Source organism: Gopherus flavomarginatus, chromosome 6 (assembly GCF_025201925.1).
Source record: "Gopherus flavomarginatus isolate rGopFla2 chromosome 6, rGopFla2.mat.asm, whole genome shotgun sequence".
Lineage (NCBI taxonomy): Eukaryota > Metazoa > Chordata > Testudines > Testudinidae > Gopherus > Gopherus flavomarginatus.
In genome coordinates this window covers 108,667,497-108,695,088 of record NC_066622.1, presented here as the reverse complement: position 1 = coordinate 108,695,088, position 27,592 = coordinate 108,667,497, and the positions used below count along the sequence as shown (strand labels likewise).

At 40.6% G+C, this 27,592-nt stretch overlaps 2 protein-coding genes across 5 annotated transcripts in view; one reads left to right on the top strand and one right to left on the bottom strand.

The window, feature by feature from the left end:
* CPEB3 (cytoplasmic polyadenylation element binding protein 3) overlaps positions 1-1,352 on the bottom strand; it is a 185,309-nt gene extending 183,957 nt beyond the window's left edge. Inside the window, exon 1 of one of the 4 annotated variants that reach the window (XM_050959428.1) lies at positions 1,179-1,352. Coding sequence is in view for 3 of the 4 variants with exons in the window: in XM_050959432.1 (XP_050815389.1) it covers positions 793-796 (4 nt within the window). In the remaining variant the exon portion in view is untranslated. Of the gene's footprint in view, positions 1-792; positions 859-1,178 lie in introns of those variants that run through there. The other 3 variants (XM_050959432.1, XM_050959433.1, XM_050959434.1) reach the window with 3 other exon arrangements.
* Positions 1,353-1,386: 34 nt separating this feature from the next.
* MARCHF5 (membrane associated ring-CH-type finger 5) overlaps positions 1,387-27,592 on the top strand; it is a 61,007-nt gene continuing 34,801 nt past the window's right edge. The window contains exons 1-2 of the mRNA XM_050959695.1: positions 1,387-1,716; positions 26,317-26,519. Coding sequence (XP_050815652.1) covers positions 1,673-1,716; positions 26,317-26,519 — 247 coding nt within the window. The 5' untranslated portion in view covers positions 1,387-1,672. The remainder of the gene's footprint in view (positions 1,717-26,316; positions 26,520-27,592) is intronic.

The window sequence follows — 27,592 nt, the reverse complement described above, 5'->3', positions numbered from 1 at the left end:
CCTTGTCTAACAAGACTAGAGAGCATCCCTGCAACCTAATAGGTATTCTAAGGATGAGAACACCTCAAACTGCTCTTTATTAACTACCTCTGACAAACATCATGGAAAGTATGGCATCAACTCTTCCTTGGCCAAAGTAGGGTGATCAGATAGCAAGTGTGAAAAATCGAGATACGTTCTTTTTCAGGGGGTAGGGTAATAGGTTGCCTATATAAGACAAACCCCGTAACGTTGGGATGTCTGGTTACCCTAGGCCAAAATGACACAATGTAGGATCTTCGTACATCAGTACAGAAGTGAGAGATGAGAGTGAAGGACAGTAAGGAAGGAAGAACCGTGAGATTTTTCAGATGTAGAGATGGCATCACAGCTTCATCTAGAGAAATGTGTACATTACATTATGCTAGGATGACTTTTTAGAAAGGGATTATTTTTTCCTCCATGAGAAAGTATACCTGCAAGCCAAAACAAGAAAATTCACACTACTCCCAGATTCCTTCTCGGCATGTCCCTTGTGCCTGGTATAGCTAGGAAAGGTGAGTTTTGCTGAATAAGCCCCACTTCAGTTATTTACTTAAGGATACCCTTAATGAGGACTTTTAAGTGAAAGTCTTTAATGAAGTACGAGGGGACATTAACAAAGGGTGCGTGTGTTTATTTGTTATTGGCAATAAACCCCCATAAGGAAACAAACATTTGGCAATTTCACTTGAATCATGTCAATCACCACCCGCCTCAGCAGCCTGTTAAGCTAAAAGTCAGGTACTCAGCACGAATCCCTTTCTCGCTTACTCATGATTTACCAGAGACCTCTTTCTTCTGAACTGGGGAATCTCGCGGGGGGCAAAAGCCGCTTTGGAGGACAAGACACTAAGTAGCAGCACCTGTTTATGTCACACTGGGGGCGGAGAGGACGCTCTTGTGTCCTGGGGAAGGGGAGACAGTAGAGCTGCAGGTTTACAATGAAGTACTTGGGGGAGGCTATAATCTACCCTCCCCCCACGCTGCCCCGGACCGTGACACACGCGCCCACGAGGGGACTGGGACACAGCAGCCGCTTTACTAGGAGGGGAGAGTGAAAGGGCTCTTCTCCCCCTCCCCGCCCCCAGGCCCTCGGGGAAGGGAGACGCTAGCAAGAGAGCGGCCCCGCGGGGAAGAAGAGGGGACAGGGTGCTGACCTTTCCCGCAGCAAGTGCGCCCATCCCGCCGCGTCCCCCTCCGAAGGCAGCAGCGCCCACCTGTCCCGCACTCGACACCGGGGAACGGTAGCAGCAGCCGAGGCGCGCCCCTCGGGGGCCTTTAAATCCCCTCAGTAGCGGCAGGCGCGGGGACTACATCTCCCATGGTGCCCCGGTGGCCCTCCTTCCCCAGCGCTCTGACGCGCGCGGGAGGGGGCGGCCTGGCTCTTACCTCACAGAGGTGCTGCCCCCTTTCCGGTCGCTCAGTCCGCGCAGCGTATGGAGCCTGCGGCTCGGGTCTCACCCAGGGCCTATCTCGCCTTAGCGGCCTATCCTGCTCCCTGCCTGCTGCGGCAGGGCCTGGCGGAGCTGCGCGACGGGGGAAGGTCCCCGCGTCCCCTGCGCTAGTGTCAGGCTTCGGGCCCTGTATTAGGCCGACTCCTCCTGATACCGCTGCTGCAGTGGGGCCTCCGGGATCCCCGCACCCGGAGAGTATGTCGGACCAGACGGGCTTGGCGCTGCAGCAGACCCTGGACAGGTACGGGGGAGAGAGGGTGCGTGGGTGGGGGTGGTAAGATAGATACCTACATAGATACAGGGAGAGAGGGGGGTGTGTGTGTGAGCGGGTGCGTCCATGCCCGGGGTGGTGGAGAGACATAAAGGGAGAGGAGGGAGTCTGCGTGTGGTCGGGGTAACCACACGGATATAGGGGAACGTGGGGAGCTCTTGTATGTCACCGGTGTTTGATTGTTTCACCTGGGTGTGTACCAGGCGCTTCAGGGAGACACATCTAGGTGATGTATGAGTCTCAGAGAGATGATGTGAGGTAAGGCATCAGGTTGTTTATGGAAAATAAAGTTTTGGGATTACTTGTTTTTGTACAGTGTTTATTCTGATTCCACGAGGGTAGCATGAGAGACTTGTGGGAAAGACTATGGAAAGAAGTGGAGGAATGTTTGCCTTTGGTTAAAAAACTGTATTGGGATTCAAGATACTTCCTGGCTATGCCACAGACTTCCTATCTCACCTTGAATAAATCACTTACAGGCTATGTCTACACTACAGACATTACAGCGGCACAACTGCACCCCTGTAAGGTCTCCCATGTAGCCACTTTATGCAGATGGGAGAGAGTTCTCCTGTTAGCTACCACTGCTCACAGGAGGTGGCTTAATTATGCCGTGTCTCCTGCCTACATAGTGCTATCCACACTGGTGCTTCTGTTGGCAAAACTTACCCAGAGAGTATTTTTTCACACCCCTGACTGACAAAAGTTCTAGTGTAGACATGTCTCTGTAGGCCTGAGTACCTTATCTGTAAAATAGCAGTGATAGCACTTTCCTATCTTACAGGGATGTTGTAAGGATAAATTAATCAGTACCTGCGAGTTGCTTAGGTACTAAGCTGATGGTGGGACATGTGTGTCTAGGAAGACTTGGGAAGGGATGTAAAAGCAATGGAAAATTACTTGAGGGTTATAGAGGACACTGTAGGCGTAGGAGGCCTCATGGAAGAAAGTTTGGAGATGCAGGTAGGAGAAGGCTGCAGAAGAGGAGTACATGACCTGCAGAAGAAAGCAAATGAGTTTGTGCATTTGTTGTTGCTTTATGATGTTAGCTGATGCATAAGAATGGCAACACTGGGTCAGATCAGTGGTCCATCCAGTCCAGTATCCTATCTTCTAACAGTGGTGGTGCCAGATGCTTCAGATGACGGTAACAGAACAGGGCACTTTTTTGAGTGATCCACACCCTGTTATCCAATCCTAGCAGGCAGAGGTTTAGGGACACTGAGAGCATGGTGCTGTGTCTCTAACTGTTCTGGCTAATAGCTAAGTTCATGGAGGATAAGTCCATCAATATCTAATTCTTTTTTGAACCCAGTTGTACTTTTGGCTTTCACAACATCCCCTGGCAATAAGTTCCACAGGTTTACTATAAGTTGTGTGAGGAAGTATTTCCTTATGTTTGTTTTCAACCTACTGCCTATTAATTTAATTGGTGACCCTAGTTCTATGTGAAAGGATAAATAATACTTCCTTAATTATTTTCTCCATGCCATTTATGGTGTGGAGAACCTGTCAAGCCTTCATCAGAAGGAAGCAAATAGGGCCCAAACCCAACGTGTTTCTCCTTTACAGGTCACCTTTAAGAAAAGTGGAATTAGTGAAATATAGGCTGCCATCAGAAGAGTGATGGACATTAAATTATGTGAGGAAAGGGGAGAGCTGTGTGCAGCGTTTAAGGTGAGAATGAGGAGTTTGGAGGAGGAGGAGGGTGGTGTAGTGGGAAAGAGAAAAGCAGATAAATTTGGTGTCTGCATTTTGGGTAGCATGGAAGAGTGCAAAGTTAAAGTCAGGCCAACCAGAGAGAAAAAGGTTATAATCTAGGCAGGGGATTGTCAAGGAGGTTGCAGTAATGTAGGCAAGAGATTACCAATGATTTTGGAAGCAGGAATGGAAAGAAGTTGGATTTTGGAGCTACTGAGAGGGAGCAGTGTCAAGGTGAGCAACAACATGGATAGGAGAAGTAAAGGAGAGGAGAGACAAAGAAGAAAATAAAGGTGTGGAGAGGATGGTAGAATGACTAAGAAGAACATTCTAAAAAAAAAAAAAGATCTCGGAGAACATTGCAAATCCAAAACAGGACAGGTTATCAACAATGGAATGTGTCCATCTGTACCTCAGTATCTTCTAAATTCTATTCTAGATTTCCCTCTTTGTAACACTACTGTTTTTTTATCTTGCTTCTAATAAGATTGGTGCTTTAGTGTTGTACAGGAGATCTAAAACACATTTTGGAGGCTCATTGCAGCCCCACTTACAGATGTAATATCACATCACAACTGTGTAGCTTGTTCCAGTGAACACCTCTTTTACGGTGATAACAACCTGAATTGCTTTACACTCAACCTCATGGTCTCCGTTGTGGGCTAGTTTGTTAATGGGAGGTAATGGGTGGTAGCTGGTACAGCTGAGGTCTTAGACTGGTAAATGGGTATAGTGACCTTTAAATGGGGAGGAAACCAAACAAACATGGGTTTTGGTTTATTTTGCTGCTGCTTTATGAATTTGGAAGACACAAATGTTTTTTCTAAGTAAAAACTATTTTTGGCTTGTTTTTTTCAGGTTTTGTGTATCATGGAAAACTCTTTAGGGCTTTGCGTACACTAGAAAAAATTACCCATTGGCAAGTGTCAATAACAAACATGTTCAGCAATGTTTCAGAACCCAGGTCTGCATTTGCAGTTAAACCGTGTTCAGCACCAGTTCAGTTGCATCCATTGTCAGCAATAGGTAATTTTCCTAGAGAAGACTAGGCTTGTGGCAGATGTAAAACTAATTAAAGTTAAAGATCACAATAGACTTAAAGATGAACAGTTGAAAGGGAAGAGAGTTTTAATCTGACCATGATATTGGTTAGTTCCTATGCCTTATGAACACTTCGGTGAAAGAGGATGTCTTTGTTAAAGATTTTACATGTAACCTGTTGACTCTAGATCACTGACAATATCTTTCCCAAAGAAGTCCTCCAGCAAAACTAGGGAATACTAGACTTGATGCTTCAGATATTTCTAAGGTAAAAAGCAAGCAGAAACTCACCTTTTTTGCAACCAGGATGGGAGAAGGGGCTCCAAGTACACAGCAGCATGAAAGATGGTACAGAGGAAAGTATGAGAAAATGACAGAGTGGTAAGACCAGTAAGCCTCGAAGAGTTTGAATTTAATTGAGAATGCAGCAGGGTACCCGAAAAGGGAATTTAGAGGGACTGACATGTATATAACATCAATGGTATTTCTTTCTGATTGAAGAAAGGTTACAAAAGCCACAGAGAAGGGTAGCATTCCTACACTTTGAACTTGCCAAGGTCATATAGATACGTGTCATCGCTTTCATTATGTTTTATATGGTGGTCAGCAAGAAGAGAAACCTTAATATTTGGCACCAAAAAATACGAGTGCATGGGTTTTCAGCATTGGATTATGAACAAATGTCAAGGGAGTTAACAGCCAGCCTTTCCTTCTACTTTGTCTTGTTATTAAATGGGAGGGGGTTCTTGGGTAGATACCCAGCTACAGTAGAATCTCAGAGTTACGAATACCTTGAGAATGGAGATTGTTAGTAGTTCTGAAATGTTCGTAACTTCTGAACAAAACATTATGATTATTCTTTCAAAGATTTATAGCTGAACATTGACTTAATACAGCTAAATGCTGCTTTTAACCCTTTGAATGTAAATGAAACCCTATTCAAGGGACACCATCATAGGACCTAATCACATCAGCCACACCATCAGGGGCTCGTTCACCTGCACAGCTACCAGTGTGATATATTCCATCATGTGCCAGCAAAGCCCCTCTGCCATGTACATTGGCTAACCCGGACAGTCTCTGTGCAAAAGAATAAATGGACACGAATCAGACGTCAAGAATTATAATATTCAAAAAACAGTCGGAGAACACTTCAACCTCTCTGGACACTCAATTACAGACCTAAAAGTCGTAATTCTTCAACAAAAAAACTTCACAAACAGATTCCAATGAGAAACTGCAGAATTGGAATTAATTTGCAAACTGGACACCGTTAAATTTGGCTTGAATAAAGACTGGGAGTGGATGGGTCGTACACAAACTAAAAACTATTTTCCATTCTAATTTTTCCCCTACTGTTACTCACACCTTCTTGTCAACTGTTTGAAATGGGCCATTCTGATTATCACTTTAAGTTTTTTTTCTCCTGCTGATAAGAGCCTACCTTAATTGATTAGTCTTGTTAGAGTTGGTATGGCAACATGCATTTTTCATGTTCTCTGTGTGTGTTTAATTAATATATATTAATTATAATATATATATAAATAAATCTCTTCCTGCTGTATTTTCCACTGCATGCATCTGATGAAGTGAATTTTAGCCCACGAAAGCTTATTCTCAAATAAATTTGTTAGTCTGTAAGGTGCCACAAGTACTCCTAATTGTTTTTGTTGATACAAACTAACATGGCTACTACTCTGAAACCCATCACAGAAATAGTTTCCTTACCTTTCAGATCTTTTTTTAAATTGTCCCTTTATTTCTTTAACAGTTTACATTTAATACCGTATTGTACTGTATTTGTGTTTTGTTTTGATTTTTCCCTTCTCTTTCTCCTCTCTGCTGCTGCTGCCTGATTGCATACTTATGGTTCCAAATGAGGTGTATGTTGACTGGTCCGTTAGTAACTGTGAGGTTGTACTGTAGTTGGAAAAGGGTGTGCTGGTATGGAAAAAGTTGAGAATCACTGTGTTAGTGTATGATAACATCACCTGAATGAATACTGTTATAATTAACACCATATCAGGGTGGCTGGATTTAATCAGTTTTTAATCATGATTTAAATTAGCAAGTAGGAAATCTTGATATAAAGAAATTATTTTAATCTTGTTTTGCCTTTGTACTTCTTCGTTATTTTCCTAAAGAGAGGTTGATTCTCGTTGATTTATAGCTAAATATAGACCTTACTTTTTGCTGATCAGGAGGAGATACTATACCAATCCACATTTATTTAAGCAATTATATAGCTCAACATACATTTATTTGGATTATTATGATAGAAAATTGTTAATGATGCTTTTCTTATTTACTAGATTTTTTTGTTTGTTTGACATTTATGTTAAGTTGCTTTGGGAGTGGAAATTGGAATTCCGTTAAATGCACAAAAATAGCATTTTATTTTATTTTTTTTAAGTATTTAAATAAGTTATGGAAACATGTTTTACATCTAAAACTGATTTAGACAAAATAGTATCTGTGGTTAATGAATTCAGCTGATTATTTCTGATCTCCATCTCCTTCACAATTTTAGAATAATAGATCTCATCCTGTCACACCTCATTTTTATTCATATATTGGTAGAGGAAAACAAGCTGTTCTACTTTTTCAGTTCCCAGTCAGTTTTTCAGCTTTGGATGAACTAGTCATTACATCGCACTAGCCGGCTGAATAAACTGAAATGAAGAAAATATTCTCTCTGTACCTGAGAAGAGGCTACTTCTGTCAAAAGCTGGTTTAGCACTTTAACAGACTCTGGTTCCAGGTGTTTAGCCAGTGATTTTCACTGTGGTTTGGCTTTAGCAGCAAACTTGTACTGCTTATTTTTTATTTAATTTAAATGATAGATTTTAGTAACTTTAAGCCTTAATATAGTTTGTCATTTCAAATTTAATTTTAAATATTCTTATTTTTAAAAAGAAAATTACTGTATTTTAAAAACTTGATTTAAATTAAATTTTTGTCCACTTTGAGTACGAGTATCACTTCTGGTTTCAATTTGTTTCTTTTTCTCATTGATATCAACACATGAATTTTGAATAAGTACACTGTTGCAGGAATATATAAATATAAGATATTCTGTGTACAGAATTTCTGGTGTTGAAGTATTCGATCACTACATAGTAAGCTGTAGATAATTAAGAACTCTGTTTTTTTGTTTTTTAATCTCTTTACAAATGAGATGTTAGTGTTTATAGTTAGGGGCTGGTAGGAATTTCTGGTATCCCTCTAGAGTGACAATTCTCTATTTTTCATATTTTATTTCAATGTTTATTTAAATCTGACACACATGGCTGAAGCAGACATACTGTTACCATTTATTCAATATTCAGAGTGCACTTGCCCTAATAACACCAAACCATTGCATTTTGTAAATTAAAGAGAGATTAATAAATAAAATGCATTTAGTGTGAGATTTTTTTAAACGAAGAAAAATTTTCTTAATTAAAAACAAATTGCACTGTTGCATTACATTATTGAGTCTCTAACATGGTAACCTACGTTCAGAACATAAATGTGACAGTCTGAATCCTTCCTGTACTGTCAATCGTGGCTTAGGATACAAACAAGATTCCGCCATTCTTGTCCATCCTGGGCCACTCTTTGCAAGTCCTCTGTTAAGTCAAATACATTTTCCCTTTGTACTGTTTGATAGAGGCATTCACTAGATTGACCCCTTAATGTTGCTCCAGCTGCCCAGTGGCATGCCTGCGATGGCAGATGATCCTGCTTCATTCTTAACACAGATATTTACCTCATTTTCTGGATAATTTTGGAGATAACGTTGTTGAACTGTAACAAATCTCAGTGCGTGTTATACATTCATTTCTATTTAACACCGAGTATGTTTCTGAGGCATTTGGATCCAGCTTTCACATCTGTACCTTGAACTGGAAATAATATATAAGATGAAGATTTGTAGTTGGTCTTTAAGTTGTAGAATTGCTATGACCAAATCTTGTTTAAGCTGGTGAATGCCACTTTGTTTGTGACATGATTTCCTTCTGGATATCTCTGTTGGCTTGCATGTTACTGCCAAGATATGTGAATTGACCCACCCCTTGTATTCCTTTGCCATCTAGCAAAATGCTAGAGCTGAGAGTTTCTAGGGTACTACTTGTATTTGATTTTCATAACTGATTGACCTAGACTCTTTTGCATGCTGTACAGTCTTTTGGTCTTTGCCTCCATGTTGGTTGAGCTGTCACTTAGGTTTTGCTGCTGATGTAGTTCTTCTAAGTGTTATAGTGTACTGTTAGCTTTGTGATATGTGTTACAACTTTTCCTCATAACTAAGTCAAAGGCAATGCCAAACAGAGGTGAGAGAATGCATCCTTGTGAGGCACCAGTGTCTGTTAAATCATTCAGCCAAGTCCACGTTTACTTGAAACTGTACATGCTGCACCTTGATATCAAGTCTTGATGCTAACTTTTTATTGGCATACTAGAACTCTTCAAGACATTCCAGAATGAACTGTCAAAGGCTTTTTTAAAAATACACAAAGTTTATGCTGAGTGGATTCCCCTGTATAGTCAGGCTAGTGAAATAGACTATATATGCAAAGCATTGTCAAATGGAAAAAGTAAACAAACTTTTTTTTTTAAATTTATCTTTCAATTATAATCTCCAGTTGCCCTCGGTAACAGCCGGTAAAAAGAACATATCAGAAGTCTGGCATGTAAGTTGATGTCCGTTTTTAATGCATTTGTGTTAAATATTTTTTGTGTCCAGAGAATATATCCTTGCACTACCTAAATGAAATTGGAAACTTTATTGAAAGAGCTTGGGGTCGTCTGAGCTAATGTAATACAGAATTATTTAATGGAATCTATCTTTGCATTTCCTGGCTTTTATTGTTTGTTTTTTGTCAGAACAGTTGTTTAAGTTCTATTGCGGCTATATTTCTGAAAAGATTTTAAAAGTCAAAGTTAGCATACCCAGCAGTTGCCCTGTCCTTTATTTCTTACATTTGTAATGTCCATCTACTATTTATTATATGCTGGGGCATTTTCCCAAAACATAATTCAGTGCCATTTAAGCTAAAATTCAATATTTGATATCTTGCAATAGCACAATACATGTTGTAACAGCATGCACCCACCTCTCATGAGTGCCCCTTTCTGGTCGAGTGTGTCTGCAGTTTTTAAACCAATCCCAGCCCTGGTATTGGGCCATACCCCCAGGGCTTCCTCCCTGGAGGCAATTGGTTTCACCCTCTTGGTTTGTTCTGGCTCCAGCTAGGCCTCTTGACAGTTCAGTCCACTTCTGGGGGTTAACCTTCCCCACTGGCTTGTGGCGGGGGGACCCGGGCTCACCCACTATTCTGGGTCCCAACCCAGAGACCGTAAGAATAGCAGCCATGCTCTGCTGTGTTCCTTTAGCAAAACTGCTTTCGGTTCCCTGGGCCACTTCCCCTTGGCCCCAAACTTGATTGACACCTTACCTTTAGCTCAGGGCCCTTCTTCCTCACTCCCCTAGTCCCTACTAGCACTGAGCTGTCCATTGTACTGGAGTTCTCTTTGGCTAGCCGGGAGCACCACTTGTACTTCTTTAGCTCCAGCAAGGAACCATTTATCTCTTTCACTGCTTTTTATAGGGTCCTCCTGGTCTTCCTGCAGTTTTCTGGGACAAGTATGGCAAGACCAAGAGACTTCCAGGAGGGGGCCTCTGGGCCTAATCCACCCCATCACACACATGTAATGGAGGGTAAATGCTTCCATATCTAATAATATTGAAAGTGTAGTTTTTAACATGACCCAGGGTGGAGTGGGTAGGGGTAGTGCAGCAACACCTGATGCCATGTGTGATGTTGAGGGGGGTATAGAGAGATCTTCAAAAAGATTTTTTAAAATCAATACTATCTTGACAGTGATCTCTTTAAGCTCCAGATATCTAAGGGTAAGTTTAGTTAATGAATGGTAACGGAAGTTAATAGATAAAATATTAAAGTCAACCTTTTATTCCTATGGAAAATTAAATCTTTCATAGCAGATATAATTTTCGCTTGTCGCCCTTTTGACTGGAAGTTTGGAAGAACTGGGACTATAACAAAGCTGTTCTCAATGGATCTGATATCTTATGTTAGCTCCTTGCTAACAGAATAATGGCTATAAACCAAGATAGTCATTCCTAGTCAGATTGCAGACTAAGGCCTAGTCTACACTACAAAGTTATGTCAACACAAGGCAGCTTATGACAACCTAGTTGTACACACATCTGCATTAAAACTGATCACCTGCTGTAAGCACCCCATTATCCAGACATAGTAACAACACCTCCCCAAGCGGTGCATGTGTATGTAGACATTTCATTACTTATGTCAACCCTAACTTTCCTCCAGCAGCTGTTCCATAATGCCCCACACTGACTGTTGTGGTTACCATTGTGAATTCCACTGCCCAGGAGGTCACATGGACCCAGAGCCCCTCATCCCCTTAAAGCTCCATGAATTTTTGAAAATCCTTTTTCTGGTTGCCTGGCTTGGCGAGCATATCTAGCAGCTCTCCATTGTTGAGTGCAACTGCCCAGCTGACCATGTTGGCTACACTCCAGCTTGGAGTAGACTGGAGATATTGGATCACCTGAGCCTGTGGGAAGAAGAGGCTATGCAGGCACAGCTCTGAATCAGTCATAGAAACCTCAACATCTGTGAGCAGATTGCTCAGGGGATGCAGAATAAAAGCTATGACGGGACCAGCAGCAGTGCTGTGTGAAAGCCAGGGAGCTGTGGCAAGCATATCAGAAGGCCAGGGAGACCAACAATCTATCCAGTGCCAAGCCACACACTTGCTTTTATGAAGAACTGTGTGCCCTATTCAATGGGGAAACACCTCCCCACGGCATCATGGATACTTCTGAGTAGCCCAAATCTCAGACCCCTGCCGTGAATGGCAAGGATGAGGAGGTGGTAGATGAGGAAGAGAAATATGGGGATCAGATGACTGGGGCAGGGGGGAATCCATCTGCGCTGGGAGCCAGGACCTGTTTTTGACTCCACCACAGTCCAGTCAGTCAAGTACAGGCGAGCTTGGTGGTGAGGAAGGAATAAATAGTTACAGGGATGGTACCCCCAAAGTAAGTAGGACACATCTTTTGACTTTTAATTACTTTACTTGTTCTAGAAGAAGTAATTGGTACAACCAAGAGAGATTAAGGTGTTGTCAGCTTTTCATTTATGCAGGTGTTGGGAGGGGGTCATACAGAGAAATTTGTTTATGTACACCGGGATGTCCCTTGAATCCTCTTGAGAGATCTCGATGAAACTTTAATGGAGGTACTCTGCAGTCCTCTCCCAAAGGTTTCTGTGGAGGGCTACCTTATTTCTTTCTCTGTGGTAGGGCCCTGGCTCATACCGCTCAGCGATGACTTCAGCAGGCACCATTATAGTATGCAGGCTGCAGCATATGGCCCTTGGCAGCTTTGGGATGCCAGCAGCAGCTATATTCTCTCTGCCTTTGTTACCCTCAGGAGTGAGAGATGAGCTAAAATCACCACTGCCTGTGGAAAATAGTGCCAGTATTCAATGTAATTGCCCTGTACGTCTGGATTCATGCAATTGAGCAATTCCCTCCTCATTTCCCCAACACCCGGAGTCTCATACTCACCATGACTGGTGCTGTGACAAGTGTGGTGCACAAGCAATCCCAAGGAGAATTAGTTTGGCATCGCAAGTTTTGCTTTCTTGGTGAATACGCTGACAACAGTACCTCTGTGTGTTTTATCTGCAGTTGCTGCTACTGCAGATTTCATGGTCTCTTCCCCCCACCCCATCCCATGCTCATGGAATGCCTGAACCAGATGAGGAGGAGAAAGAAGAGGACTTGGAATGACCTGTTAAGTAAGGTCCTGCAAGCCACTATGCATCAGACCATTAGCACAGGGCCTAGTCTGGAGGATAAACATTGCAGACAGCCTGGAGAAGGAAAGAGGGGAGAACAGAGAGGCCCAGGAGTCCCAATAGGAAAAGGAGGGAGGTGCACCAGGACATAATGTGGCCTCTCAGGCAGCAAACACATATACTGCGGATTCCAGTGGACGTGCAGGTTCAGCAATCCCGGGCTCACCTCCCTCTGCGGACCATGGGAGAGCTCAATATCGGGATCTCTCTATACCCTCCCTCAACATCACACATGGCCTCAGGTGTTGCTGTACTACCCCTACCCACTCCACCCTGGATCATGTTAAAAACAATCACAGCTTCACATACACTGATCTGTGAAAGCCACAGTTGGTGTATGTACAATTGAAATGAACACGAATGTTCTTTCCCCTTCATATGTTCTGTTCTGTTAATTTAAGTTTTATTAAGTTCTTAATGTAATTGTTTTAAAATGGCACATTTTTTGCACTGATTTTGTTAGAGAATGATAATCTATTATTTGGAACATAATTCATCTTTATCAGTTCACAACATATGCTGCTGAGTGCTCAGCAGTTCTGAAAGGAACCAGTTACCTGTAAATGCACAGTATCACACAACTCATAGGATCAGTAACAAAAACAATTAATAGGTGCATTGACAATGTTATATTCTACACTAACTTTTAAAATGGTCTTTCAAAGCCTCCCTGAGCTGTATACCTCCATGTTGAGCTCTTCTAATAGCCCCTGTGTCTGGCTGTTCAAATTCAACAGACAGCCACTCAATTTCTGCTCACCACCCCAGAAACCTTTCCCCCCTTTGGCCTGGTTTACACTAGGGAGGGGTGTCGATGTAAGATACACAACTTCAGCTACGGGAATACCATAGCTCAGTGGTCCCCAACGTGGTGCCCGTGGGCACCATGATGCCCGCTGGGGCATTTATGTGTGCCCCCCCTAGTGCCCAGCAGGGGACCTGCCAGGGACAGAGAACTCAGGCCACGGGCCCGGTGTTCTCTGTTCCTGGCAAGTGCGGGGCCTACCTAGTTCCCAGCAGGGGAGAGAAGCTGCGGCCCCACGTCTGCCAGGGACAGAGAACTCGGGGGCTGCAGGCTGTGGGCACCAATGTTCTCGGTCCCTGGCAGGTGCAGGGCCGTGGCTTAAGCCAGAGAGAAGCTGGGGACAGAGAACTCTGGGGCTGCAGGCACTGGTGTTCCTGGTCCCTGTCAGGGGCGGGGCCCACCTAGTGCCCAGTAGAGAAGAGAATCTGGGGCCCTGCTCCTGCTGGGGACAGAGTACTCCAGGGCTGCGGGCACCAGTGTTCTATGTCCTCGCGGCTTTTCTCCGGCTTTTCTGTTCGCTCTGGATTTATATATTATGTAATATTAAATATTTTTTTTTGTATTATTCAATGTAAAAATACAAAATAAGCCTTGTAAAATTGTTGGCGCCCGCCACTCTCTTCTGAAAACATGAATGTGCTACTGGTCACAAAAAAGTTGGGGACCACTGCCATAGCAGAAGTCGACGTATCTTATTCCAACTTACCTCCCGTCCTCATGGCATGGGATCGATGGCCGCGGCTCCCTCGTCGACTCCGCTACCGCCGCTCGCTCTGGTGGAGTCTGGAGTCGACGGGGAGTGCTTTTGGGGATCGATATATCGTACCTAGACGAGACGCGATATATCGATTCCCTGATAAATTGGTCGCTACCCGCCGATATGGTGCGTAGTCTGGATGTACCGTTTGCCACACAGGTACTCTACAGGACATAGCAGGCAGCCATTACCATTGGGATATCTTTCTTGCTGAGGTCCAATCTTGTGAGTAGACAATGCCATCTACCCTTCAGATGACCAAAAGCACATTCAACTGTCATTCTGTACCTACTGAGCTGGTAGTTGAACCTTTCCTTGATGCTCTTGAGGTGGTCGGTGTATGGCTTTGTGAGCCAGGGGAGCAAGAGGTAGGCTGGGTACCCCAGGATCACTATTGGCATTTCAACATTGCCAGTGGTAATCTGCTGGTCAGGAAACATAGTCCCTGTTTGTAGCTTTCTGAACAGTCCTGTGAGCCTTCACTGAAATCAATATGGGCAAGTCTGGGAAGTGCTCCTGGTGATCCACCAACGCTTGCATAACCAGAGAAAAGTAGCTCTTTCTGCTGATGTACTCAGTGGCAAGGTGGTCTGGTGCCAAAACAGCGATATGCGTGCTGTCTATCACTCCACCACAGTTTGGGAACCCTATAGCTGAAAAGCCATCCACTATATTCTGCATGTTGCTGAGAGTCAGTCCTGTGTAGCGGGAGGTGATTAATGGCCCTGCACACTTGCATCGCAGTGGCTCCTGCAGTGGATTTCCCGGCTCCAAACTGATTCTGGACTGACAGGTAACTATCTGGTGTTGCAAGTTTCCATAGTGCAATCACCAGTCACTTTTCCATTGTCAGTGCAGCTCTCATTTTGGTGTCTGTGTGCTGGAAGGCTGGGGCAAGCTCAGAGCACAGATCTAAGAATATGGCCTTGCACATAGAAAAGTTCTGCAGCCACTGCTTGTCATCCCAAACCTGCATTATGATGTGATCCCACTAGTCAGTGCTTGTTGCTTTGGCACAGAAGAATTGCTCCGCCATCTGCAGCTGAATTGGTTCTCCCATAGTAATCTGTCCTCCAAGGAATTATCATATTCCCCATTCATTCAGTGGTTCTTGTGGCTCAGCAAATACTGAAGGATCATGCATCCTGTGCTTGCAATTCTCATGACAATAGTGCAGAGCTATGCAGGCTCCATACTTCAGTCAGAGATGGTAGACAGCGAAGAGGGCTGTGCAAGTTTGTGGGATTTTTGAAAACAGGCACAAAAATAATGGCATACAGATATAATTATGGGAAGTTGGCCTCATGCTCTTAATCACCCCGTGTGACTTGTTTCAGCCTCATCATGTATAGTCAAACTTCCTGCAAGTCAGTGCGCTAGACCATAGCAAGTTGCACAGTGGGATACCTACCTATGGCACACCACACTCTGCATCTGCACAAGCATTCCTAGTGAGTATGCACAGTGCCGACACAAGAAGCCAGGTATGCACGCATGCAAGCAATATGCTAACTGCAGAAGCGCTATACTGATGTACCTTGAGTTGATGTAAGTTTGTAGTGTAGACCTGGTTTAAGAGTAATACTCTGATATTCCGAAGAAGCTGTTGTCTAATGTTTGTTCAAACTGTAGTGGTATTTCATCATTAAATCACAGCTGTGATTACTCCAAGTACTTGAGGGCTTGAGTTCTGATCTCTTGCATATATCTTTGATGGTCTCCTGTTTCCTATTCTGTTTTCTTTGAGTTTGAGCCATTTGATGTAGAGCTGAGGGGACGGTTTTTGTGGATTGAAAATGCCACTTGGATCAAGCTCACAGATCAAGACATGGAAGAAGCTCTAACTTTAGTGTTCCTATGTCAGGTCCACCATGACAGGGTACTGAATCTATTGACCCACTGATCAGTGTTTCAGTGGCTTTTGATTTTCTTTCCAGATTAGGTATAATTTAGGTCATGGTGACAGTGCATGATGAAGAATATTTTTTTTCTAGAAGCTCCAAATAATTGCAGTTTAAGTGACTTTTTTTTATGCATTATAATCTGTTACAATTAATGATGAACATCTGGCAAATAAATTGAATGTAATGGAGAACCGTAGCAGCATGAGAAGTCAAGGTTAGTTCAAGGGGGAAAATATATATAGTATCAATCTGGTATGGACAGAAAGTTAAAGATGTTTAAGAATTAGTGAATAATACATATAATAGATTAATCATGACAAAAATTGCCTGTAATCTGAAAAATAAATAGTTTCTACTTGAAGGTCTCCAATAATGCTCCTCTACTTAATCTGTGTGCTTCACTGGGCCTGATGGAAGATTTTTTAATCTCAGCTAGTAACCCCACCCTTGCTAAGAAGTGTCCTGTCTGTAATTTTCCATGGGTTAGATGCCTCTGGTTAGCTCCTCAGAAGAAAACCAGTAGGCGGTACTTATATGAAACAGTCATATTATCGATTATAATGGGCTACTTTGCCCTTCTTACCATCTAGAATCTTCTCTCTCAGGAACAGAAATGTATGCCATGGTTACTTTCCTTCCCCTAACCAGGGTAGATGTTAAGAGGGCTCCTGTCACAGGAGCTGTTGCTGAATGCCAACTAGAGACTCCATCACCTTCTCAGTCAGACCTGAATAACTATGCAGCTGAAAGTTTACTTTGAAAGAAATGGCAGCAGATGTGAATCTTTCTTCTCTTAATTTTATTCATTGTAGTCGAGCTTCTAAACCACAATGTGTATTTTGTTTTATAGTTTGTAGATGGACCCTAATCATTACAGGCAATTTAGAATTAACAAAATAACTTAGTTGTAAATAACCTCTAAATGTTTGTCTTAAATTATGTTTTGACATCCAAGAAATTTTTTTTTTGTAAGAAGTCCCTCAGGTGTACTTTCCTGGATTTGTTTCAGGACCTCCATTAAAGTTACATTCTAGTAGCATGGGCTGCCAGAAAGGAAAAATGTTCTTCCTTTTTTTCTTAACGGTATTTATATAGCACATTGTTTTTAAAAACATTGTACATTTAAAGCAAAAACTTAATGCTATGCAAATCATGGAAACTCCACTAAATCTACATATTTGACTACTTGATAAGACACACTTTTTTCAAATAATATCCCCCACATTTTATGTTTCAGTTTTAGAAGTGTTGAATTTAATTATGTTGATTGCATAATATAATACAAATAATGTAATTATTTATTTAGTATGTAATGTATTATATTTAGTTAAAGCAACAATAATAATTATTTAAACATTAATTTTACTTAGAGTTAACCTTTTAAAAACGTCCACAACAGCTAAATATTTTCTTTTTAGAGAGAGAAATATTTTCATGCCAACAAGAGAGGTCTGTAACTTAATGTTTGGGAAGCCTCTAATCCTGTGGTCTTGTCTTCACATGCAGCGCTGAAGCGGCGCAGCTGCACCAGTGCAACTTGCCACTGTAGCACTTCAGTGAAGATGCTACTGTACCAACAGGAGAGCTTCTGCTGTTGGTGTACTTAATCCACCTATGTGAGAGGCAGTAGCTATGTTGACAGGAGAAGCTCTCACATTGACAGTGTTGTCTACACCGGAGGTTAAATTTAAATATAACAGATTTAAAATTTTTATTAAAGTTAATGTTTAAAATCAAATTTACACAAGTTAAAGAGGAAGGTATTGTACATCCGAGGTCAGGCTTGGGTTATGAGGGATTAAAAATGTCGGTTACAAGGTTCATGAGATATATACATAGTACATAACCAGCATAGACCCAGATGGGTGTGTAGGCGTTTTTAAAGCATCAGTGGATAAGTTATCTAGGGTATGCCACTCATAGAATGTATTTAGAGTCCAAGTCAGTATTGGTGTAGTGAATAAGTGGATGGGTGGGGTGCATCCCTTGCTTCATCAAGGAAGGAAGGAATTGGGTTATTTCCCTGACTGGCGTTCTCGATTACTCGGCCTGGTAATGACAGTGTCCCACGATGTGCTCCGTGTATATATCTCTGGACCACCTGATGGTCCAGAGACGTATACCAGACTTGGTAGAGAGATCCATTCTTAGAAATAATTGTCAATTATTGAACCTGTTGGTGTGGTAACCTACTGTGTCAAAGCATCTTGCCTGCAGAGAGCAGTATGGTTCGTGAGGGGATGATCTTAATGTTGGAGGAGCCCCCTTGGCAATGGAGATATGCTGTCAAGCAGCTACAGGTGGATGTGGGGCCTTCTTAGTGTTAAAGAACTGCTTGGCTCTAAAGAAAACTGCTCTTAAGCAAGAATTAGCTTGTGACATTGGAACAGGCTTTGAAGATTGTTTATTTGATGCTTGGGGTATAGGAGCTTTGAGTTTGAAGGGCTCTTCCCTCCCTCCAGGTTTTTTTTATTGCATACAGACTTTCTTCCTAAAAACAACTTGTTTTAGGTTTGTTTTGCAGAGAACTGAATTGGTCTTTTTTAATTCTTACCGGTCAAAATAGAAAGAGATTTTGAGACTGGAGATTTTTACAAGCATAGGAGAGAATCAGAAGGTAGCTCTAACCATAACTCCAAGGTTGAAATAATTATGTGGCTTGATTTTTTTTTTAAAGTCAAAACAGTGTTGAAAAATACATTAGTGTTTTGGTTTTGATTTTGTAGAGCGCATCAGGAAAAGAGGTTTGAGTTTGTCAAAAATGATGGCTTGTTCCACTTAGCCAGCCTTTTTTATTTCATGTTGTTATCTGAGTAGTGACCTGATTCAGTAGTAAGATCAAGGTCATGTTTTATTCAATACAAGAAAATGGAAAATCTGGCAAGAACCAAGTGGTTTTATTTAGCCCTTTCTGCTGTAGCCACTGTCAATAGAGAGATAAAGCTGATGACAGAATACAAAGGATTGTTTTTCATTATTCATAACTGGCTAAAGGTTAAAGGGTATTACGTGATTCTTTTCATAGGTCTTTTATGGTTTAAATAGTTGCCTCGCAAACTGGATGGAGTAACTAGAAAATCATTTTTAAAAGATGCATATATTGTTGCTCTATTACCATATGAAAAAACAAAAAACTTCTTTAATTGGAAAAAAAAAAGTCCATTATATTTTGAGTGTAAAACCTCTATGGAGCTTCGTCCAAAGAGTACTCATTTAAGGACTAATGCAATAGGTGTTGCAGTGGTACTTTGCAAGACTGCACTGACATTTTGTTTTGTCAGTATTTGAATAGACCTTAAACTACTTTGGTTAGATGGTATCTTGCAGTAGTGCAGTCCACAGCTTTAGCTGAACTAACCAGCTCTGCTGTGGAACTTCATTCATCAAGAATAAAAGGTCCAAACTGGATTTCTAAGGATGACTTGCAGATCCCGGTGGTGAAGGAGCTACATGACTGCAGCAACATCTTTTGGGGATAGGGGTGGTGGGTCTCGGGCTTTTGTCTTGCTAGGAAGTAGCAAATACAGGAATAAGATTCTCTGGCCCTTTTATCTTCAGAAGACCATGTGTGGTTTCTGTCATGGCTTGGGTGCTCCACTGATTGCTGTTGCTTGCCGGTCTCTGTTAGAGGATCGTTTTACCAGCAGGACTGCTAGAAATTCCAGTCTCCATTTTTCCCTCCTCTGACTCATAAAAAGGGCAAATAAACTTTTTAGCTTCTGAGGCAGAAATCCCTGAATTTTTGGTCTCTGGCGAACTGGTACTGGCGAAATAGGTTTCCAGGACTGAAAGAACCATTGGGCAGAAAAGAGTGCTCTCCCTATGTATCTGAAAAACAAGAGTAGAAAATATTTGTTTTTAAAAAGATGTTGGGGTAACAATCAAGCACTGTGCATTGCTGAAATAGCGCCTGACAAAAATCTAATATTGAATGAGGAAATTTGGGAATCCTACCTAGCAACTGTTTATATAAATCCCTCTCTAGTTAGTTGTACTAAATCCTTAGTTGTAATTTTCTTAGATGCAGATACTTCAGGGGATGTTCTGGACCAGATGATGCAAACGGCCTTAGGGATTTTCGGATGTGTAGACTCTCAGCCAGAAGCGGCTATTAATGCTGCATTGTTCTTCAAGGAAACCATGGAATAGCTTGCCCAGTTCCATATAAATTTTGCAGAACAGTCACAGATAACTAAGGAATGGTTCAACTCTTGTATTGCTGTTACAGTCCTTATTGAAATTGCCTATGTTTCTGTTGTATTAGTCACACATATAATCAACTCCTTGGTGTCAGGGTTAAATTTTATCACTGTAAGAAAGCAAAACAGTTCTGTAGGAATCTTAACTTTTCATTTTAATACTCTTTTATAGCAATTATTCAATCTGATCCCTACAGCCAGCTCTCTCCCTGTTGTGAATAAAATCCAGATTTTGTTTAAAAGCAGAAGCAGGAATAAAATGGTTATTTTGACTTTTCCTTCATCCAGCATTTAATAGGAGGGAGATGCCACTTTCCTAACAGTGGTCTATGATAGCAGAAGTGTGTTATCTACAATAAATGGTGGTTACTTCATAGAATTTCTGACTCTACTTTCAGGTGGTCAGAGAGAAATATTATGAGGAGTGCAGTGTCAGAGAATATTTTTACGAATAGATAAGTGTTTAGTTTGTCTCATTGTGTGAATGGAGTTATCAGCCAGAGCTGATAACTCCCTGTTTACCAGCCACCATGCATCAGTCAGTGGTTAAGATGTCTCTAACAGATTTTAATCACACTGATTTTACTTGTTAATAGTGGTCTCACCACTTCCCCCCCAGTCTCTTGTCATCTTGTGGCTTGACTATTGTAGTTCCTTTTACTTGGGGCATTTTTATCACCCTGTCAATTGGACCTGCTCTGGGCACATAAAGGCAACAAGGCTTTAAAAATGCATGTGGCATTACTGCTGATGGAGCCTGCAACAGTGGGACACTTCCTTAAAAGTGCAGAAGCAGCTAAAGTCATACTTCAGAGTTAATTCCCCATTGAGTTGAACAGAAACAATTAGCTTGTCTATATCAAGATATCTTTCTTTAGACTGAGGACCACACACAGCCTTTTCAGGGTGTACCTATGCAGTGCTTATCTTCACAAGCATAAGGGCTAAAACCTGCAAGAGTGCATGTACAGGAGCAAGCTTCATAGCCATAATTCACTACCTGTGTAGCTCCACCAGTTTTAACCATACTGGAAGCTGAAGTGGAGTTAGTGCTCAGACTTAATATGGTTATATAACATGGTGAACAAAATATCTGTGTCCTGCCTCTATTTACAGCTTCCACCATTGCTGTTACTGGAATTGCACTAGTGATTTATTATAGCTGTGAAATTTGCAAGTGTACAGAAGGCCAAAGACCTAAAAAAGGGTGACACAGCAGCCCTTGTCACAAAATAGCATTGTGAGCTCTTTGTGGTCTCTATCTACTCCAGCCCATATTTGCTTAGTTTGAAAAGGAAAAAAATAGATTTTTTTAAATAACTGCCTGCCCTGCACACTTTTCTAGAATCTGAATGTCAAGCTGGGTCCTTTGCTTTGCAGATATTACATCAGTAATATAGATTCTGCAGACCAAATTCTGCATCTTGTCTATTCTGTGCAACCTGTCTTTGGTACACTTCCATGGGTGTAACTTAGGGGCAGAAGTTGGCATGTGGAAGACACCTGAAAGCCCTTACAGTTCTGGATCCAAAAACATCTTACAAAGTAGATATGAATAAAGAGGAGAAAATTGGGGGGTGTTAATTAGGTATGGGGCAGAAGTAAGATTTGAGTGACTTAACTACATTTCCATAGCTTCAAATGCTTTGGTTTCTTTTAAAGTTAAGATTAGTCTGACTGTCCTTGATTTTAATGACTGGCTTTTAACCACAGTGTTTTAACAGTACTTAATCCTTAAATCACTGACATGTTGTTAGCCTTAACTCCAGCTTAACTACATTTTTGGTCTGGTAAATTCTTAAGCTGGAGAGCCTTCATATTTTGTATGCTTTTTGAAAAATCCTATAGAACCTTTAATTTAAGGATGAGCAAAGGGAGCTGGGTATAACCTTTTGAAAGCAATGTACCTTATTGCAGCAAAAAAAGAATCAGCATTGGGTGCGAGTCAAGTCCGTATGTCAAATTTGAACTTGAAGCCTTCTAGCCCGCAGTTACAGGTACCACCTCTTGAGGCATTTATCAGGCCCTGATTACTGTAATTTAATGTGAGCATACAGTTGTGTGGCAAATAAGTGCATGCAGATGCATCCAGCCATGTTTGTGTGCAGATACCTAATTTGCATGTACAAGTATGTGCATAAACTGAAAACAACTGAGAAGAAGGGAATCTTTTAAAAAATATTACCCTGTCCTAAAGTTTGATTGGGTCATCATTTTACCCATTTTTTATTTCTAAATAAATGCAAAAAAGGTTTTTCTGATTTACTTGCAGGAGTCTGACTTCCTAATTCTGATTCTACCCAAAAAGCAATATGACCTAGTACGCTAAGTTGGAAGTCGCAGACTATGGAAGGTTGTAATTTTCTCTTTTGAAAACTGAATGAACGGAGCAAAATTTTCAGAAGTTGGATTGGTTAATATGGACAGTGACATGAACTCCATCTATGCAAACATCTGGATCTAAGCCACAGATGTTAATTATCATTTTAAAGGCTTTACCAGGCATTATTACTTGGGTGCTCAACCAGCAGTTCAGGATCACATACAAAGAGCAGACAAATTGAGTGTGGCATTAAACTATGTTAAGGTGTATCGTGCATGCTATCTATAATAAATATTGAATGCATGATCCAAGTAAATGCAGTATTAAGAAATGAAGAGTAGAGACTTACATATTTTAAAGTTATTTCACCTGCAGAAGTGACTTAGTATCTGCCTATTTAATTGTTTTGAGACCAAACTTCGGGAAGCTGGCATCTGCTTATAATTATCTTGCATTGGTACATTGATTTTTGATTTCCTACATTGAGAAATAATCTGTGGCCCTTCAGAGTACAAATAGCTGCACATTTAGGAACTGCTAACTATTCTAAATCTGTTCTTTTCTGTTTTAAGCAATGATACTCATATGATCTTGGGGTAATTGCTGTGTGGAACATTTGATAAATGAATTCTGTTCAGCTGCAGAACTGACAGCAGTGACTGATGTAGCTAAGGTGCGCTAGTGGTTTAATTCTAGTTTGGAATATAGAAGTTGCATTTATTCACTGTTTTAAAATACTACTTTATGTACATGATAGTTTTTCTTATTGAACTGAAAGTATCTCTTTTTTGCACTATACATTTTCAGTATTTTGGTATTTTGGAGGCAAAAGTGTAATACCTCAAGTTCTTTCCTCACACCAATAAAACATTGTTAATTGTAATTCATTCATTTAGTAGAGAATGGTTCTTTTTAAGTTAAGTTTTAGTTGGCAAATACAAATAGTACAATCTAAATGTCTAAAATAATGTGGAAGGAAATTTATTATAGGTGGCATAGGTAGCAACACCTGTGGTTAAGGTAGCCCAACATTTTCCCTTAAAAGATGCTGGTTTTTGTTAATTATAATTTTGCCAAAGTTAAACAGTTTGAGCTGAAATTTCCTATTATGCATATCTGCCTCAGACTAGTTTTTAATCTAAAATGGTTCAGCCATTTGAGAATAAGATTAAGGAAAAATAATATATTTGCTTATTTAAAAACCAAAAGCCTTATATCCATCTAAGTGCTTTGGAGCATAGGATTGCCTTTGTCAGGGACATACTTTTTGCTATCTCAGTGGAGAAAAAAACCTCAAAATCTCAATTCATACGAGCAGTGTGGAGACTTGTTAGTTTGGTAGCTAAATTTTTTTATGATTCCATCTTTACTGAGCATACTTCAATACCACACAGCTCCTACAATCCATAAAAATGACATGTGCACCTACCTCACAGGCCTCGGGGTCTGAGTAGGAGTTTCCCTGCAATTGCTCCTCCCAGCTAACCAGGGCAGCTGTGGTACCAAAACTGAGCTCAGGGAGACTTTCTCCTTTGCTCTCAATGCTTTCCCTGGCTCTTCCCCAGGCAGCACAGCAGGGCATCTAAAAAGCAATGATTTTTTTGAAAAAATAAGAGAAATTGGATTTTTATTTTGTTTAAATTATATGCTTTTCTGTTTTAAATCTGTTTAAAATGAAATCAGAGTTTAATATAAAATGTTAAGGCCTAAACACATAATTTCTTAAAACATTTTAAATAAAAAAATTAATGTGGAATCCATAAGTCTCTATCAAAAACTTTGTGATATAGGCTGTTTTTCTGTATAAAGAAATAATCAGGGAGGAAAAATCCAATATTTAAGGTCAAGCTTTATAAATATGGCACAATAGGGAGATAGGAAAAAGACGCAGGAGCTGGAAGGGGAGGGTTGTACAGGAACAGAGTCCATAATAACCTAGAATTGAACCTATTAGTCATGAGTCAATGTTCCTTTGCTATCTAGCAAATAGCTGTGCATCTCATGGGCAGAGTGTCTCCATTCCCCTCTAGTGGCAGTTGTACACATAAGAAAACTTTTACTGCAGCTGTTTATTCAAATAGTAGAGGATAAAGATCTCAGCCTTGCCCAGGACCCATATTAGGGGTTAGTATGGTACCATACGATGATTTTATTTATTTATTTAGCTTAAACACTGAAAACTTAGTTAATAACATTAAGGTTGCAAAGGCAAGCACTCAAGCTAGGAAATACCAGAAATAAGGTTGCTTATGCAACCTTAATTCAGACTCCTTGTGCATATGTATTAATCTTTAATTATGTAATCAAGATTGGGTTTTTTCCTACAAAATCCCAGCCTCATTCAGCGCACAGAGCAAGTAATTATATCAATAAAAATGTAGTTACATTAAAAGTGAGTAAACAGCTGAATAAAATTAATGTGTTTTAAGCAGTTTAAAGGGACACTAGTTAATTATACTTTATTAGAACCGTTTTAATAACTTAAGATGTTAAAATCCTAACTTGTTAAAATTAACTTGTATTTCATTGCTCATTAACTAGTGTTTACCTTTGGTATGCCATTCAGCTGCTTAGACAATGTAAACTAATTAGTTTTTTCCTTTCTGGTTCTTGGGCACTCAATATTTGAGTGCTAAACATAGCAGAAGGATGTTTCAGTTAAACAATATGCAGTAAAGCATTTCCTGAAAATACTTAAGTTCAACAGTAAGTATTTAACAAAATTTCTTTTTCAAAATCTAATTTTGGAGCTTAAGTTTTGAAAACACCATGGATATCTCAAATTAGACAATGATAGTGCTTCTTAAAATCAAGATGATGGGGGCATAATTTTAATGAGGCCAGTGAAAGATTTGAGACTTTTATTGCAATTATTTCTTAATAGTAGACTTCTAGATAGAGAACAAGCAGGTAATTACTCATGAAATCTGAAATATTTGCAGATTCTATCTTTAAAATTAATTAATATATGAAATGAGGCAGCAAAAGTTGGTTCAGTGTGAAACAAATCATGGAGTTCTTGTTAATTTTGAAGTTTTAGAAACACTTTAAGCCAGAACCATGTTTCATATTATTTTGAAAACTATATCCCAGATGCCTAGAGACAAAGTGCATTAGTGGTTAGAACTGGGGCTGGAACTTGTTCTCTTCCTTCCTATACAGATCTCATAACCTCTCCATTCCTTAATTTTGCCTAACTGTAAATAACTCACCCTTTGTAAAATAATTTGAGATAATTTGATGAGAAGTGCTCTATAAGTTCCAAGTATTGATACTATATCCAGGTAACACTTACAGCATTGTGGTTATTTTTGTAACTAAAGTGTTTTTGGTGCTTTTGTAACATTTTGGTGATAGATAAGTGGGATGCTGTCATACTAAAATGCCTCAACCCTTCTCCTTGTTGGATGTTTAATACCAATGCGATGCATTACACTTTGTGTTAGTCTTCATCACAAACACACAGTGGTTTTGCGTTTGTTTTGCAAGGACTGTACTTTTGGCATAGCTGTCTGTTTTTGATTAAAGCAGACAGCAAAGCATGTGTTTTGCAGTGGTTCTGAGGTGGGTAGAGGCATGGATAATACATTAAGAACGTGTACTTTGGAAATATCTATCAAGTGATTCAGATTTTGAATCTACAACTTTGACATTGACTAATTGCTCAATTATCAAACTGAATTAATAGTGCTTAATTATTCCAAAATATTTTAAAACTAATATTTTGCTGACAGAAACACTATTGCATTATTAATAGGAAAAGTTTGCTCTGCAAAGGGAGTAGTGATGATCTTGGTGATACAAGGAATGACAAATGTAATTGCCCTCTCCAGGTTCAAGGGTTTTTTTTGTTTGTTTTTAAACTGCTTTACATGTAAAAATATTATCTATAAGTGTTTATATACATTGGTACTTTTGCCTGATATTTATTTGTTTTAATTACAGAAGTTGCTGGGTGTGTTTTGCCACAGATGAAGATGATCGAACAGCGGAGTGGGTGAGACCTTGCCGATGTAGAGGCTCTACAAAATGGGTTCACCAGACTTGTCTACAGCGTTGGGTGGATGAAAAACAAAGAGGAAACAGTACAGCTCGAGTTGCATGTCCTCAGTGCAATGCAGAATACTTAATAGTATTTCCAAAGCTAGGTAAGCGATGTGCAGTTAAATTCAAATACAGTGTAATTGTTTCAGTATTTATACTCTACTTATTTTATACAAAACTTCCATTATCTAACTTCTGTGTTGTGAAATAGACCAGGACTTGCTAACTCATCATTTAAGTTGTTGGTGCTGTTTGGAAAACTGATGCAGAAATTTGCAAGTAATGCATCTGTCTTGGTTCAGTTCACTGCATCCTGGAAACTTTAGACAGCTTCTGCCCTGTAGATGAGCAGAGACCAACTGCTCACTATAAGCATACTCCAGAATCCTTTGCCAGCCTGTAGAGGAGACTGTTTTTAGTCAGCTGAGGGGCAGAGAAGGGAGCCTGCCTGTAGATTTGTAACAATGTCCCTAATATTACCTGAAAGTATTTTTATATTTAATTTGTATAGGACAACGTGAGTACTGCTCTGTACTCAAGAGATGACAGTATTGTAGTTGTGTTATGATTAGTCAAAAAAAGAAAAGGGGAGGGGATACTGTTCCAATTTCCACCCACATGAGTTGCCAAAATTATTCCCAAGAGCATTCTGCACCTAAAAATTCTGTGTCAAAAAATTAAAAATTCTTCACACAATATTTTAAAATTCTGCACAATTCTGTAAATTTTATTTGTCAAATTAACGTGGAAGCTCCAGCATGGCGTTGGGAAGCACAGGCCACTGTCTGCACAGAAGTGAGAAATCACTGTGCTGTTTCCCCCAGGACATGGACTCAGTGATGAGGCTGCACCCAACCCTGACACAGCACAAGAACTGGGCCTGTCCCAGAAACACCCCAGTGCCCTGCCCCTCTGTACCAGGTGTGGGCTGGCAGGCTCAGCAAGGCAGGATCCAAGTGTGGGGGGTCCAGGGGTGGGTTGAGAGGGGTCTGTGTGGGGCAATCTGGGTGTGGGCGGCTCAGTGGGGGATCTGGGTGAGGGGGGAATCTTATAGACTCATAGACTCCAGGACTGGAAGGGACCTCGAGAGGTCATCGAGTCCAGTCCCCTGCCCTCATGGCTGGACCAAATATTGTCTAGACTATCCCTAATAGGCATTTATCTAACCTACTCTTAA